General features: G+C 47.8%; 1 protein-coding gene across 6 annotated transcripts in view; it reads right to left on the bottom strand.

Annotated features, from left to right (window-relative positions):
• GRIP2 (glutamate receptor interacting protein 2) overlaps positions 1 to 17,843 on the bottom strand; it is a 472,906-nt gene that overhangs the window by 145,557 nt on the left and 309,506 nt on the right. The window contains exon 1 of one of the 6 annotated variants that reach the window (XM_088450257.1): positions 4,132 to 4,469. The exons of the other annotated variants lie outside the window; for them this stretch is intronic. Within the exon in view, the coding sequence (XP_088306383.1) occupies positions 4,132 to 4,186 (55 nt within the window). The 5' untranslated portion in view covers positions 4,187 to 4,469. Of the gene's footprint in view, positions 1 to 4,131; positions 4,470 to 17,843 lie in introns of those variants that run through there. 6 annotated transcript variants of the gene reach the window in all.

Here is a 17,843-nt window from a genome sequence, read left to right as displayed (position 1 = left end):
AACACCCCAAAAAAAGACATGTAATTTTTGAGGCAACAATTAAAAAAGTGGGGGGACAAGGATAAAAAGTAACAAAGTAGGTTTCTTGGGGGGCTGTATGGAAGGACAGGTGTTGTTAGGATTGCAGGTGCAGCAGGTGGATTTTCAAATTTTTTAAAAGTGCACTTTAGAAACAAAAATCTGCTAGCACCCATTTTCAAGTACCCCAAATTTGACAGGACTATTTATTTTCCATCCAAAATACTGTTTTCTATCATTTTTCACCACTTTTAGAAATATGCTTCTAGAAAGCTTTTAACACAAATTAAGGGCACAAAGTACGTTTATTAGTGCTAATAGTACATATCTGTAATGATTTCCAGTATCAGGGCGTCTTATTTTGGACTGATTCTCCCAATCTATTTAGTACTTTCCGCCTGTTATGCAATCGCCTATTTGCGTTTTCGCCTCTCTGCCAATTGAATAGGGCGAATTGCGGGGTCGTGCATTCCGCAAATTCGCGTCCCAAACAGGCGAATGCGGCAGAAAGCACAACAGGCAAAAAGTTTCTGACTTTTCGCATCTAATTGAATACAGGCAAAGGTGTAAAATGCCCTGCTTCATGTACATAGGGGCCCTTACAAAATGTTTCTATGGGGCCCACAAATGTCTACTTTTGCCCCAGACCTGTATTTATAGTTAAACCTGGTAATACTGGATTTGTGCACTGTACATTGCATTCATACCATAAAGCGAATGCTGGCGATCCGTTTGTGTTATTGTAATGTTTTTATACGTTGCAGAACATTCCCTGTAACACATATACAATGTGACACTTTTAGCAGGAGCGGAGAATTTGGTGCACGCGTCTGTTCAGCTTTAGTGTAAGCAATATCTACAGGTCAGTAACCCATCCAATCAGATCATCATCACAGCTACTTGTGCGATGACAGGCATGCAGATAATGCTCGGCTTTCAGCCGAGCAGGTACAAACGTTAAAGAAGTACTGTACATAATAAACACATATAATATTAGGGCATTATTATATATACATTATTATATATACACATCATTGTAGGATAGACTGTTCGACGGGTAAGTCTCTAATTCTGAGTATATTTCTTACACAAATGTTCAACGAAACACAAGTGTAATAAGTCAGCACATAAACTCATATTTTTCTGCATATTTTTTTTTTATTTATGTGCATGAAAGTGAGCTGCTATACTGCTTTCCCCGGTTCTTAAAAAAGATCCGGGGTCTGCACCAAGCTTACCACATACGTCATTGTTTTTACTTAGAAGCCTATTACTGTGGCTGTGAATCTGATTTATTTTATTTTTTTTAAACAAATACAGAAACCACACCCATTTATATCCACATTAGAGTTTCAGTTCCATTAATTTTTCTATTAGAGCGCACAAATGCGCTCTAATATTTATGGCGGCTACTTCCACAGATCAGGCCGGACAGCTCTGTATACAGATGAAGATCCACGTTTATTTTGGAGTGTGCAATGAATCAGCCCCTGTATATGGGAGGAGGTGCATGAGGATCAGTTTCGAGTGATAAATCCAATCGTGCTCCGGGACGCTCTGCTATCCACTAGTGCAGGCCAAGCCAACCTGTGGCTTTCCAGCTGTTGAAAAACTACAATTCCCAGCATGCCTTGCCACAGTTTCGCTGTTAGGGAATGCTAAAACTGTGGCAGAGAATGATGGGACTTGTAGTTTCACAACAGCTGGAGAGCCACAGGTTGGCCAGGCCTGCACTAGTGATTGAGGATTTCCTAAATAGTCTGATTTAGAGTTGTATGCTAATGGCGCTGCTGGTGCCGCCTCTGTGTATGCAGCAGCTATGCAGAAATATGCAAATTTCGCAGACGCCGGGATCTGTATTGAGGTGTCCAACTGCGGCAAAATTGAAACGCTGGAGCCGTTTTCACTGCATACGGGATCGTAGATGCAGGCTGTGACACACCCCGAAAACGGCTGCGACCCACCTGCGTTCTTTGCTGCCACTTCCCGTCACCTCCACAACCGCTCCGTGACTGTCAATCACACTGCGAGTAAAACGTTGCTGCAGGCGATTAAAGTACTAATGCACGCGCAATGCGACTTATTCGCGCGTGCAGTTTACCGTTAATCGCTCAACTGGGAGAATATTGCCGTCGCGCCCATCTCTGAATCAACTGTGCGCTGACTGAAATATGTTTTGTACCAGATCTTACAGAGTTAATGAACCACGCACACAGCGGCAGGCTGTCATGTAGGAAAATGATTAGCCATACTTCTCACCTTCCAGTAACAAAAGTCAGCAATATTTGCATCAGTAGGGGATTATTGTTACACTAATGTGGAATAGCCAGCAAGTGCTGCAATGTTTATATGGGTTGTTAGGAATCGCACAGCAGACGGACACCTGGGAGTGAGCGGCAGCTGGGCGCTGTGACTCTCCGGGATTCAGCAGGTTCCCATCCGCTGCTCCATTACCCGGGGTGAGGAATGTGATGATTCTGCTTTTCTCACAGTGCAAATCCGACTGCTCTTAATAAGCTCACATTCCTGTCTGCACCTACACACAGGACCTATATTGGGGAAGTGACGTTTGGAAAATGCTATGTAAGTAGCATCCCTAGTGAGTAGCTGAAGAAGGACCCAGCACCTTAGTAAAAGATCTTCTTTTGTTAGGCAGTGTATCGGTCCTGTGTGTAGGGTGTATGGCGCGGGGCTCCCTGGACTCATGTGCACAGCACACACAGCATCCACTATAGATACGCCACTCTATAGACTACTGAAAACCTATAGAAGGCGAAAAAGTGCCCTTCCTCCTCCCAAATCACCTGGAATAGGAACAGACAAGTACGTTCGTAAACAGTGGTAACAGGTTCTCTTTTAAACTGCCCCCAAGGTTGTAGTTCTGCATTTGCCACAAATTATAGCACAATGCCCACATGCACCCCCCCACACACACACTTCTGCGCTTTGTAGTATCATGGACCGTAATGACAGTTAACTGCGAAACGCGTCATGAAGCCTCCATACCGCCACTTCCCAGTGAAATGGATGGGACCTGTGAGGTTGGTATACCCTCCCGGAAGTCCATGACAACTCTCCGGACTTCGGGTGCCTCCTGGACATTCTGGGGGAACATGAGTGTACAGAATATAACCTGCTGCTCCCCATTACCTACTCCTTACACCAACCACTGGTCACACCTTTATACAAGACCCTGCATCAGTTATACTGTATCAGGGAACACAGCCATGGAATGCGCATTTGTGGCGTCTTTACAACTCGCAGGCTATTACATCCGGTGACATGTATCTCCTACATCACAGAAATCACGACGGCGACTTACAGCAAAAACGAGTTCCTTTATGGCGCGATGTTTGCAGCTTTCGCGGTGAGACACAATCTCTTGCATCTGGTGATTTGCATGTCAGCAGAAAGTCGCCATAATCACGCCAGTTAAAAAAAATCACACTCTATTATATCCCCCCCCCCCCAATTACTATATTATATTACTATAATCACCAGTAATAAGGTTACTAGCAAGAAACAGCCGACGCTTAACCTCACTGCCCCCTAGTCCCTGTGCCCAGGGCTTACATCGCATTGGCCATGCCAACAACTTAATATACATTTTAAACGCTGCCACCCACATATGTATTTTGGATATATAACCGAATTTAAGAAGCAGAAATGCTGACTGTAAAGGCATAAACCTCTCAAGTAACAGCCACATGCATTTGGATGTAAGATGCAGCATTCTTAAAAGTATCCCACACCAGTAAATAGTTTTAGCAGCAAATGAGTCCTCCTCCCCCCCCCTTACTTGCACAACTGAAGTTACAAGTCAACTTTTGGTACACACAAAAAGATGTAGAATCATTTGCATCGCCCTGTGGTGCATTGCAGACGCTCCCTGCCATCACAATGCCCCAGGTGCTGATCTGTTTCTTAGTATAAAGCAGTTCATGACCTACACATCTAATCACACCCAGACCCTCCTTCCCGGATATAACCTTGCCCTAGCTTGGCACCAAGTGAGTCTCCGATAAATGACCCACGTAAGGGAGCATTACAGGCAGGAGCTACAGGAGGTGTGACTCCGCAGCTCCCCATTGGCTGAGCCACACAGCACCGTACCTTTCACTCGTCGCTTCACTATCCCAAGTCGACACTTTAGTGAGACAGAGAACATGGGCGATGGCTGGTCCTCGCCGTCCAGGTGAATCGGTCGCAGTGGTGCGCACAGCAGTCAGTCGGGGCACAAGCTGAGATAGGGGGGGAGAAGTGTGAGGTGGGGGAATTATATGGAGATATGAAAACAGAACTAACAATGGCTGAGAGAGAGGAAAATAATAAAGAGCGCAAGTAATGGAGGAAAACTTCCTTCAAGCCCAGAAAGAATGGAGAGACGGAAATACTGTTATTAGACGATAGTCCACAGTATACCGCACAAGGGGGGGGGGGGGGGGGAGCGAAGAAATAAAGATGGGGGGATGGAGAGAGGGAGAGAGAAAGGGACAGAGGAGAGAGACTGCCGGACAGTTATCAGATACTCGGGGAAGTTATGGTCTCAATTATCTAGAGAGAGAGAGGGGGAGATAGAGGATGAGAGAGGGAGACAGAGAGAAAGTGATACAGGATGAGAGAGAGAGAGCGGGAGAGATAGAGGATGAGAGAGGGAGACAGAGAGAAAGTGATACAGGATGAGAGAGAGAGAAGGAGACAGTGATTGTAAGACAGGTATCAGAGAGCTGGTAGAGTTATAGAGTCTGATGAAGAGAGAGACATACAGAGATGAGAGAGATACAGAGATTAGAGATGCAGATAGAGACATTCAGAGATGAGAGCGATACAGATAGAGAGAGACATTCAGAGATGAGAGCGATACAGATAGAGAGAGACATTCAGAGATGAGAGAAATACAGATAGAGAGAGACATACAGAGATGAGAGAGATACAGATAGAAACATACAGAGATGAGAGAGATACGGATAGAGAGAGACATACAGAGATGAGAGAGATACGGATAGAGAGAGACATACAGAGATGAGAGAGATACGGATAGAGAGAGACATACAGAGATGAGAGAGATACGGATAGAGAGAGACATACAGAGATGAGAGAGATACGGATAGAGAGAGACATACAGAGATGAGAGAGATACGGATAGAGAGAGACATACAGAGATGAGAGAGATACGGATAGAGAGAGACATACAGAGATGAGAGAGATACGGATAGAGAGAGGCAGCACAGTGAAAGCGTCTCTGCCTCTCTCAGCTATCTGCTATCTGATGACAGATCCTTGTTTTCCTGTCCAGCGGATAATGAAATCCCCATTAATATTAATCAGATGTTTATTTGCTCCTTGGCTTCCTACTGGAATTCTTCCTAACAATACCAAAAGGTCATTAACCCTCATCCTGCCTTCTTACAATCCAGAAAATCAAACATAGGCAGAGAAGGGATTACAGTACATTCCTGTACATATATGTAACATACATGGGATGTAGTTATGAGAGCCGCGATGCCACCTGTCTAAGGGGCCCATTTATTAAGGATCGCATTTTGCAATGCGATCAGGGCATGCAGTACCGCCCATGATCGCATTGCAAAATGCTATCATCCCAACAAGGGAAGCCTGACAAGGGATTTAAGATAGACGTCGACGCCTATCTTAATCCCGACACCGGAATCCAGGAGGACAATAGCCCGAATGAAGGTAAACCGGGTGCCCTTAGTGACAGCCGCGCAGGGGGGGGGAGTTAGGTTAGCGTTAGGTTTTTTGGGGGGGAGGTTAGGGTAAGGCACCACTGACGGGGGTGGTGAGGGTTAGGCACTGAGTGGGGGGGTTAGGGGTGGGGAGGATTAGGGTTAGGCTACAAAACGGGAGGGTTATGGGGAGCATAAGTATACTCACCCGACCCCTGTCGGGATACCAACCATCGGGATGCTGCTGTCGGTATTTTGACAGGAGGCATCCCGACAGCCGGCATTACATACCGATTCAGCGTAAGTTGTGAAACGTGTCACTAGTACATAGCAACTCACCATCCATAAAACGAGAGCCATAGTGTGATGCCACCAATCAGTGCGTCACAGTGTATATACTGTGCTGCACCTATGAGAGCGTCCGGCCTCCCTGTAACTGCCGCTGACCTGGAGATGTTGCTCCCATAGGGGGAGACCTATCAAACCTTCTAAATAGTGGAGAATTTTCCAATAGCAACCAATCAGCTTCCAGCTATCATTTTTTAGAATGTACGTGATAAATGATAGCTAGAAGCTGATTGGTTGCTATAGAAGGTTTGATACATTTCCCCCATAATCTCTATGACTACTGCAACATAAATGGGTTTGTTCCAGGTTACCCCAGACCATCGGATAACTTCATTACTATGTGGAGCACGTGCATGGCACACCTGGCAGAACCGTTCCATTGCGCCCACTCATACCGCCCCCCGCAATGCCTTATCTGCTGACACACAGAATAGAACAGACCTCGACCAACATGTAACACAATTTAAAGCTCTTTAAGAGCTGACAATTTTCCCCTTTTAAAACTAGCTCCAAGCAGGTCATAAATATCCAGACACCTCAATTATCTCAGTGCTACTTAGCAAAAACAGAGCTTCACATCACTTACCATTGCCGAAGCCTAATGCCGGCTGTAAATAAAGAGGATTTGTACTCCGGCGTTCGCATACATATTTATGCCCCCTCCCCTCTCTCCTGCAGGAGCAATGAACACTTTGCTTAATCATTAGGATTGTAAACGCCGAGCGTCAGCTCCATAGTTACTAATGTTCCCAGTTATCAGGAAAAGGCATAGATTTCAAAGATTTAGGGGGGGTCTATTTATAAAAGGTAGAAAGCCCTAAAATCCTGCAGACGTGATATGAACAATGATGGTAAAATACACTGCTCAGTGTTACCCTGACATTCAACTGCAACTCTGTAACAAAGCGCTTCCCATATATTCAGTCAGTGGGCCTGATTCAGAGATGACGCTAATGCCGCACCTGCTGCCTCTGTGTACGCAGTGGATGTGTGAGAATACGCTAATGCCGCATCTGCTGCCTATGTGTATGCAGTGGATGTGTAAGTATACGCTAATGCCGCATCTGCTGCCTATGTGTATGCAGTGGATGTGTAAGAATACGCTAATGCCGCATCTGCTGCCTCTGTGTACGCAGTGGATGTGTGAGACTACGCTAATGCCACATCTGCTGCCTCTGTGTATGCAGTGGATGTGTGAGAATACGCTAATGCCGCACCTGCTGCCTATGTGTACGCAGTGGATGTGTCAGAATACACTAATGCTGCATCTGCTGTCTCTGTGTATGCAGTGGATGTGTGAGAATACGCTAATGCCGCACCTGCTGCCTCTGTGTATGCAGTGAATGTGTGAGAATATGCTAATGCCGCATCTGCTGCCTCTGTGTATGCAGTGGATGTGTGAGAATACGCTAATGCCGCATCTGCTGCCTCTGTGTATGCAGTGGATGTGTGAGAATACGCTAATGTCGCACCTGCTGCCTCTGTGTATGCAGTGAATGTGTGAGAATATGCTAATGCCGCATCTACTGCCTCTGTGTATGCAGTGTATGTGTGAGAATACGCTAATGCCGCATCTGCTGCCTCTGTGTATGCAGTGGATGTGTGAGAATACGCTAATGCCGCATCTGCTGCCTCTGTGTATGCAGTGGATGTGTGAGAATACGCTAATGCCGCATCTGCTGCCTCTGTGTATGCAGTGGATGTGTCAGAATACGCTAATGCCGCATCTGCTGCCTCTGTGTACGAAGTGGATGTGTCAGAATACGCTAATGCCGCATTTGCTGCCTCTGTGTACGCAGTGGATGTGTGAGAATACGCTAATGCCGCATTTGCTGCCTCTGTGTATGCAGTGGATGTGTGAGAATATGCAAATGCCGCATCTGTTGCCTCTGTGTACACAGTGGATGTGTGAGAATACGCAAATGCTGCAGATGCCGGGATTTTGTTGGAGACACCCACTGGCGGCTCTGCAAATTCAAGTGTCTGCATACAAAGACGCAGCTTTGGCCGCAGATCCTTCGATGATCGCTCTCTGAGTAACCCTATGGTCCGGCAGAATGGCCGTAAGAACTGAGATGCCGGAGCCATGTTTTCTGCGTACGCGATCGCAGTCACAGTCTACAACATGCCCCTGACTGTCAATCACACAGCGGGAAAATAGCCTCTGCCACCGCTGACATTAATGTACATTGATGCATGCGCAGTGCAACTCAGACACGCGCATTTTACCGATAATCGCTCAACTGCGTAAACATCGGCAGGCGTGTTACCGAAAAGTGTACACAGGCGATCGACATAGGAGGCCATACTCGCACGGAGGAACTGCACCTGCCAAAAGGCTGATGCAAGTTACATTGGTGCGACCGATGGTGGCGTCTAATGACACTGACAGTGGCCATCTCAGTCATTCCGCATTCGGATGCACAGGTGTGCACAAGGGAAAGACTGCGTAGCCGCATTTCAATTAAGCAGTAGACGGACGACCACCTATAGACGCAGCTTCGGGCTTTTCTGCGCCCACTCCTGAATCAGCCCCTGTGCCTGCTCTGTAATAGAAGCCTCTCATTAATATCACGGTTACCTGAGGAATGAGTGAGATCATGATGAACATATTTAGTTACGTATAAAGGCCCTCATTCAGAGCCGTTCGCTATTTGCGCTCGTTCGTTCAAAAACAAGGGGTGGCTATTCAAATGATCCGTTCGCACATTGCAGTCTGTTCACACCTCTAAGTCTGAACGAGCGAGCAAAACATACGCTCGTTTATTTGATAAAACCGCCCCCTGGCCGCACGCACCATACGTCATGTCCGCTATTTATTAGATTAATCGAGTACATCGAACAGCGTAGGAACTGCTCGCTATTCTTGTGGTTGGTTTTTTCAACCGCTATTTTGCGAGCAATTCTGAGTTAAAAAAAACCAAGTGACGTGGTCAATGACGCTGCTGTATTAATTATGCACTCCCTTAAAACGCCCGTTTTGACCTTTAAGCACGCCTGCGTTCGAATTCCACTCCCCCGTTTTCAAGCATCTTCCCCTGTTACCACCCACATACGCCTCATTCTGTCACTCAAAATAGCAGGCACTCGCTATATAGCGTACAAACGATTTTCGGCCGCACTGACTGGTTTGCGCATGCGTACTAAAAACCATACGCATGCGCAGATGTGCGAACATCGCTCGGAACGAGCGTACTGCCGCTAACGAGCGGCTCTGAATCAGGGCCAAAGACTCTAGTGATGAACATCGATGGGTTTTTCCCCATCGTCAGAATATCCACTGATGTTTAAGCCATCGATATTGGGCACTGCCATTGACAGTGTGGCATCCGTGGCCAGCCACTGAGGGCAAAAAAAAAAAAAGTTGTCATCAGCCACAGATCAATGATGGTTGCAAAACCATCGATGGTCAGTGGCCATCCCTAGGTACTACAGTGCCCTCCCCATACAACAATGTATGGGGACATTTTGATTTGTGTCAGGGCAGCTGATTATCGGAGCAACTGTCCCAGATGGGGGCGCAGCAGTAATAGGGAACGCTAAGTTTACTGGCATTTTTCTCAATTTTAATAAATAGTTCCCTATACTTGTAAGACTGAAGTATAAGCATCATGGGTTTGGAAATCCGGCTTCCCTGAGCATTGTTCAGCCATCAGACTGGTGACAGGTTATTGTCTGCATTTTTCTCTTACATCTCTCTGCACCTGGTAGTTTAAGATCTGTCATCCGCAATAATAATGCCGAAATCCTCCCACTCTCCGTGCAAAGCAAATTTATTCTTCATCGTAGGCAGAAACTCCAGCAAACCGGATCAGCAATACACTGAGGGAATGGGTATGTAATGCCGGCCATCAGGATAACTCCTGTCAGAATACAGACAGCGGCATGCTGATGGTTGGTATCCCGACAGAGGTCGGGTAAGTATACTTCCCCTCCCCCCTTCCCCTCTGTTCTTGTAACCTAACCCTCCCCACCCCGCACCCTAGCCCCCCCCCTTCATGCCTAAACCTAACCCTCCCCCTTAGTGCATAACCCTAACCACCCCCCAGTGGTGCCTAACCCTCACCCCTAGAGGTGCCTAACCCTAACCCACCCCCCTTCATGCCTAAACCTAACCCTCCCCCTTAGTGCATAACCCTAACCCCCCCCAGTGGTGCATAACCCTAACCCCCCCCCCCAGTGGTGCCTAACCCTAACCCTCACAACAACGGTTGCCTAACCCTAACCCACCCCCTCAAAACCTAACCCCCCGCTACGCTCCCTAAACCTGACCCTCCTTCCCCCGTGGCTAACGCTAAGGGCGCCCTGGAATTACCTCATTTGGGCTTGCGTCTTTCGGCGTTCTGGCGTCAGGATTAAGATAGGCGTAGGTATTTTGACGCCTATCTTAAGTCCCTTGCCGGGATTTTCCTGTCGGTATTGAGACCGGCGGCTCTCATAACAATATCCCACACTGAGGTCATGAGTAAAATTCCTGTCTTATGTGAGGAGTGTGTACGTTCCTAACAGCGTCCAACTCTAAATCAGGCCCTATGTCACGTTCCAAAGACCCCAGGCCTGGACACCGTCCTGACCAATCAGATAACTGTATATAACACATATACAGCTGGTAAGCAGACCTCCAAAGACCTCGGAGATGATTCAATTAAGCACAAGGCTACCGCGGATGTGGGCTTCGCCCTAACCGCTAATTACGACCAAGCCATCTTCGCTTATTTCAGTCCGCACTTTAGGGGCGATGTATTAAACTTTCTAAAGACTTGATAAGTTGGCCAACACATCCACTTGTTCACGCTTTACAAAGTTTGATACGTTACCCCATTTGACAGGCCAGAAGTCCAAATTAGTGAAGACAGCATGTTTTAAATCCCTGCCATGCTAATGGAATAGCTTTCGGCGCTTAAGACGCCTAAGTACTCCAGCTGCGGAACCTTGCGGCCAAATGAACCTCCCCCTTGTGTTACAACAGGGTCCAACCAATCAAGCACAGAGTTCCCGCCGGAGCCTTGTGCCAACTGTCTCCGCAAATGTTCCAGGTACTAACCAGCAATAAGCAATATATTCTTTACCGTAATATTTGGAAGATATACCCAGAAGCTCCAACGGGTGCTGAGGCTTCATTGTTGACTGTTAGGCACAGTATGGCAACTTGGCTTTGGTTTGCCACTGACTTACCCACTACATCTATATGCTTCAATCACCTCCTGAAACATATATTAGGAACAAGACAATAGTATGATCAGGGCGCTGAATACAGATTTGCCATCCTGGATTTTGGGCGGCGGCATCTTTACGACATTGATTTCAGAGCTGGAAATACACGAGCGCCAAGTTGTATATCCGTTAGGGATGAAATCCTCTATTGATCTCCGAGAGCATAAAAGCAGATGAGAAAATGGAAAGCCATAAACTAGGAAAGCGAGATTGTATGTCACCGAAGGGAGTATGTCCGAATAACGGGACAAAAACTAGCGCTGGAGTAACAAGGAAGAAACATTACATCTTATTATTTATTAGTACTATAATGTAACACATATGGGGTGTAAATATATGTATAGATTCCTGCGATTGATAGCTGTATAAGCACCGAGTTTGGACAACACAGTTACTGTTAGCGCTTTACATCCACAGCATTAATCAACCAAAAAGAAAAATATTACCTCAGCAGAGGTCTAGTGGTTCTCCGGAGAGACTAGCAGTAAGTTATTAAGCAGATAATGTCGCCTGGCATGTCCAGCGTATGGCACACAATCCAAAATAATGAGAATATAATAATGCGTTTGGTTATATAATACAACCTCACCTGACAAACACATAATGCCACGCCCTGATTAGCCTGTGGTGCGGCCTGACTCCATCAATACATTAACGCAGCTCTTTGCGATTGGCCGGTATGTAATGCAGCCCCAACGGAATCGGTATGAAATACTGCTGGCCGCATGGCAGCGGCAGCCCGACATCAGCAGAGTTCCGAGCAGCGGAAGCCTGACAGCGCTGGAAATCCCGATCGTGGATAGGTGAGTATCTACTAACCTAACCTAACCCCCCTAACCCTAACCCTCCTTAGGGGTGCCTAACCCTAACCTCCCCCGCAAGTGCCTAACCCTAATCCCCCCTCTAAGTGCCTAACCCTAACCACCCCCTTCCCCGCTGCCTAAACCACCCGGGGGGGGTGCCTAACCCTTAGTCCCCCCCGGGAGCCCTAAACCTAACCCTCCCCCCCGCGGCTGTCCGCTCGCAGCGCCCGGCATCACTACGATCGGGATGCCGGGCGCCGGTCTCCTGGCGTCGGGGAAATGCCGGGCGTCTACATCTAGACGCCCGGCATTTCACCCTTGCCGGGATATGACAGTCGGGAAGCCGGCTGCCGGTATTTAGGCAGTCGGCTTCCCGGTTGCATACCACCCCAACAGATGACCAGTATTATTTATTATTAGCTTTTATTTGTTAGGTGCCAAAAGGTGTACGCAGCGCAGCACAAGAGGGAAGATAAAAATGTTATAGTACACATCATAAATACAATGCACAACTGTGGACAGTCTAAAACATTAATACAAGTACTGCAATGGAACCACGGACAGGGAGTGACAAGTACAGGGGGAAGGGGAATGTACTATAGCTAGTCTGCAGGCATCATATGGGTACACAGTGTCTGAGTCATGACCAGAATGCAATTAGGTTCAATTATCTGATTACCCCCAGTAAGTATAAAATCCTGCCCCTTGATTATCCTTACCCACTAATGCTGGGCATACACTGTCAGATAATGTGTGTCAGACTAATAGACATTTTATCTGACAACCTGTAACCCATCAGATATCGTGGCCATCAGATCATGTGCGAGATATGTCACAGTGGGCCTTATTTATCAACGAGTTCATCACTCACAATGAGTGATACATGTCACTGTGTATGATAATGGTGCTCCAGCCAATCAGCTGCCAACTGTTAAAAAAATTATAAATTAGGGTGTGGTAACGATGTCTAGCTTCCTCTCCTGGGATATGTCGGCCGCCACAACACATACTCTGCCTGATGTGGCCGACTTGCAGCTCACAGATTATAGCGCCTGCTGCACGCGCCGGGTGATTCTATATGTCCGACAGAACGATAATTTGTGGTCTGGCGTGGAAAAACCACCTACAATTATCTGGACAATCTGATGATATCTGGATCGGCCAGATAATTGTGTAATGTATGCCCAGTATAACCAATAGCACCTATTTGCGTTGAAGCAGGATCATGGTACAGACTACCTGCAAGAGCTGGCATGGGTTGCGTTGGTCTCCGATAGCACCGGGTCATCCAGAGATTCATGGAAACTCCCTGGGGCCGATGTATCAGTGCCCACCAGTATTCTCAGCTAAGTAGCATTTCTTAATGCCGCACATCGCAACAATAAAAGAGGATTTAGGACCTGATTCAGACCCGCTCGCTAGATGCGTACACTCGCACCCAGCGTATGCAAATCCGACACACACCCAGCAAGGCAGGCCATCGCACGGCAAGGCATAAGCACGCCCACTATGTCTTGGCGTGCGATCACTTTGTGTATGCAGATGCCAACCAGCCTGTCTTAAGACGCCCGCTTGCGCACGTCTTCTCCAGGAAGTGTATGCAACCATCGGTACCACTGGAAGCGAACGCAGCGCTTGAGGTTGACTATACCTTACCGCAGGCACTGCGAGCACTTCAGTGTGAAATACAACCAGGTGACGTGTACTATGACGCTGCCTTTTAATTATGTACTCCTCTGAAACGGCGTTAAGACGCTCAGGCACGCCTGCGTTCGCACCTTCACTCCTCCGTTTTTAATGGCCAGCCCCTGTCACCACCCACAAACGGCTTCTCCTGTCACTCATTCTGCTGGGCTGTCTATGCTCAGTGAGCGAACGCATCCCGATCTCTTGCACTGGTTCGCGCACGCACACTGCAATGCCTACGCATGCGCAGAATGCAAATTTCTTCCGGCTACGAGCTAACGCATCCTAGTGAACGGGTCTGAATCAGGTCTTAGGACCTCATTCAGAGTCGATCGCTTGCTGCAAGCGATCGCTCTGAATGAGGGCGGCCACTTACTTTTTTAAGTGCCGCCTTCTGGTCGATCGCTAGGCTGTGGGTTACCACCCACAGCTCTAGCGACCGACCAGGGTGATGGTCGCGATGGTCATCACCATCGCGACCATCGGGGCTTACGACCAAACCCTAAGGTTGGGTCTGGGCTCTCATAAGCCCCAGGGAAGTTCTTGCTCTGTTTGAGCAGGAAGTTCCCCACTGACATCATCAATTATGTCTGTGGGGCCGCCCCCAAATGGCAAGCGTTCCGTCTGGAACGCCTCCGTTTGGCCGGGCACGCCCCCGGCCCGCCCAGCAAACAGGACGAGCTGTCACTCAACATCGACAGCTTGCCCCGTCTGCTACGAGACCCCTAGCGACGGAGTGCCCGTCGCTAGCCGGGTCGCGCGCATGCGCACGACGGAGCCGGCTCCGTCGTGCGCATGCTCTGTGGGGACCATCGACCCGGTTGCGAGAGCATCGGCGCTTGCGACCGGGTCTGAATGAGACCCTTAGTTTGGTTTTTAATCAAATTTTCTTGTCAGGAGACGAGCTCTGATAGGCCCTCATTCAGACCCACTCGCGAGCTGCTGTCCGCTCGCAAGTGGGTCGATGGTCTGCACTGTGCATGCGCACGACGGAGGGAGCTCCGTCGTGCGCATGCGCGAGACGCGCCGAGCGAAGGACTTTCCTTCGCTCGGAGTGTCTCATCAAAGGGGGCGTGCTGCCGATGTTGACTGACAGCACGCCCCCTTTGGTGGGCGTGCCGGGGGCGTGCCTGCCAGACGGAGGCGTTCCCAAGGAAACGCCTACCGTCTGAAGCTGGCCCCACTGACATCACTAGTGATGTCAGTGGGAGTGATTTTGGCTCTGATAGAGCCAAAATCACTCCTGGCCTTGCGGTTGAAAAACTCAACCGCAGGCTGTTGCTCGCAGTTTCGATGGTCGCGATGGTCAAGACCATCGCGACCATCATCCTGCACGCTCGTATATGCTGTGGGTGGTGACCCACAGCTATACGAGCGTCCAGGAGGACGCTCCATATTAATGGAGGTGGGCCCTGATTCAGAGCGAGCGCTCTGGTCAGAGCGTCCGGCTCTGAATCAGGGCCATAGTCAATGACCAGCCGAGCTACTGTGGGCGTGCAGGGGTGTGATATAAGAGATAGACAGTAATTAGTTAGACAATGTCTAGATAGACACCAGATGTTAGACAGTCAATAGTTAGACAGGGAAAAAAGTTAGACACAAACAAAAGTCAGACACATTAAAGTTAGACATGTTAAAAGTTCAACAGGTACAAAAGGTCGACAAGGTCAAAAGTTCGACATGAAAAAGATCGACACAAAAATGGTCGTCAAAATTTTTTTTTAGCCCTAATCTTCACCCTAACTCTAACCCTCCCCTTGGTGCCTAACCCTAACCGTCTGGGTAAGTGCCTAACCCTAACCGTGGGGGTAAGTGCCTAACCCTAACCCTCCAGTAAGTGCCTAATGCTGCCCATCCACTTAACGATGCGGGGATGATGGAACGATGGCACGATTACGACGCCGTCGTCTCCCGCGGGGTGAACTGCATACACTGAACGTTCAGACGTTCAGTGTATGCAGATCAATCATCCCCCAACATGACAACCTGACGGCGGTCGTCAGGTTGACCGTCATGTTCGGGCGATGATTGATGCTAAAAACGACCAGCGGACTATCGGGTTATCGCTCCATCGCTAGGTTTAATCGCCTAGTGGATGGACAGCTTAACCCTAACTCTGAACCTAACCCTTAAAAAAAAAAGTGTCGACCATTTTTGTGTTGATCTTTTTCATGTCGAACTTTTGACCCTGTCGATCTTTTGTACCTGTTGAACTTTTTACATGTCTAACTTTAATGTGTCTGACCTTTGTCTGTGTCTAACTTTTATCCTTGACTAACTATTAACTGTCTAACATCTGGTGTCTATCTAGATATTGTCTAACTAATTACTGTCTGTCTATAGTCCGGGACCTGGCATGCAGCCATCGGGCCTGGCATGTGGAAGTGGCCACTACCAGAGAGGTATCTGAAGGATCTCTCTCCGAAAGTAATGGCAAACGTCATAGTCGCTGCTGGGCTACGCTATTTGGAGTATTTCGCAGTCACCATAGACAGTTATGGGGAGTGCACTGCGTTTCCTATCTATAGCAGAGGGACCACAGCAGACATCGGAGATTTTTAGGTTTTGTTTAAATTTAAATGACACTTATCAGAATGGCCACCTCGTGACCGCTGCTTTTCCTGGAAACACAGGCAGCGCCGCCCCGTCTCCGCCCCTGCCGGCCGCGGCCTGTCAATCACTGCGTGCGATCTTGCTATACTCGTCCTGCACGTGCACAGTCCACCCACCATCGGAGTTGTACACAAGCTATAGGGTTTAATGAAAAAAACTCTGAATCAGGCCCAACAGAAATATTGAGTGTACAAAATTAATATTTGATTTATATAAAGCTATTTTTTTTTTCCTCTATTTGGATTTGAATGAAAATATTTTATGTTTCATATTTTTTATACATGATTTATATGTTTTTTAATTTTCTTTTTTTTTTTGACAAGATGAACTTGAAGCCACAGTCAGGGCTTGAGAAAGCGCGAGTTGGCGAATCGCGCAGATTCGCCAAGACTGGCTGGCGAAGCAGTGAGCCTTGTTACCGCTGCCAGCCAGTAATGCCAGGCAGCCACTCTGGCGAAGCTGCGGCTACAAAAGGCCCCTCCCCCCCACAATACACCTCCCACTGCCACCTACATGGATAATCTTTAAGTATTATTATCAGCTTTACGGCAGTATTCCTACATATAGCTAACAGGCCGCAGGTAAGCTAGAGGCGCATGTCGGCAGTTTTATTTCTGCTTAGTTCCCTGCACTTTCATTCCAGAACTCTGCGAATAAATCAGACATCGTCCCTTAGCTCTTCCGATACACCTCTGGTGTACCCTCCTCTAAACGCTGCAGTAAAATGACGTCCCGTCCCCTGAGGAACATTCAGCCGGCTTTGAATACAGTAGTATTTTATTGTTGTTATGGCATACAACGCTGCCACCGATCTTTCATCAGTCTGTCTAAAGGCTGTTCCTACAGAAAATTCCCACCGCACCCGCTACCCACAGACTCCGATGCCGCCGACTCTTTCCAACCCTCAGAGCCAAATTTATCGATGCAATTCAATAGCGAATTTAATTACAACCCATTACAAAATGATAGTGTTTATGATTTGTAAGCTTATATATCCTTTATACGGGCAGTAAAACACACGGACATAAGCTGCAGTGTTGCTCTCTTAGTATTTGTATCCAGACATGAAAGTTACATGTGCGGGCGAGAACATGAGGTCAGATAGTAGTAATAATTCTGCAGCCGCAGGGGTCTATTTCCAGCCTACAGGGGGTGAGTCGGAGTTTGGAGCTTTAACAATCGACACGTTTGCAGTTTGCATCATTTTTCTGCTCCAACTTTCTTCAACCGCAGATGCGTAACTTAAACAAGCATCAGTGTGGACCAGCCATGGAAGCCAGATTGCCAATAATTGGGGGTGCACAAATATTGGGGTAGCACCCACAGAAATGGCTCCGCAGGAACCGACCCAGTCGCAATAGGCTCTGCTCTCAAACTTCCTACGGACTTCAGTTATCAGATTAATTAATACAAGCCTGGGTACTGCATCAGGATAGTGGGCACCCCGCCAGTCTCCGCACACGTGCCGCCGTTA

Source organism: Taudactylus pleione, unplaced genomic scaffold (assembly GCF_031769625.1).
Source record: "Taudactylus pleione unplaced genomic scaffold, aTauple2 ptg000512l, whole genome shotgun sequence".
NCBI lineage: Eukaryota > Metazoa > Chordata > Amphibia > Anura > Myobatrachidae > Taudactylus > Taudactylus pleione.
The sequence above is the reverse complement of the archived record's forward strand: the minus strand, read 5'-3'. Positions and strand labels throughout refer to the sequence as shown.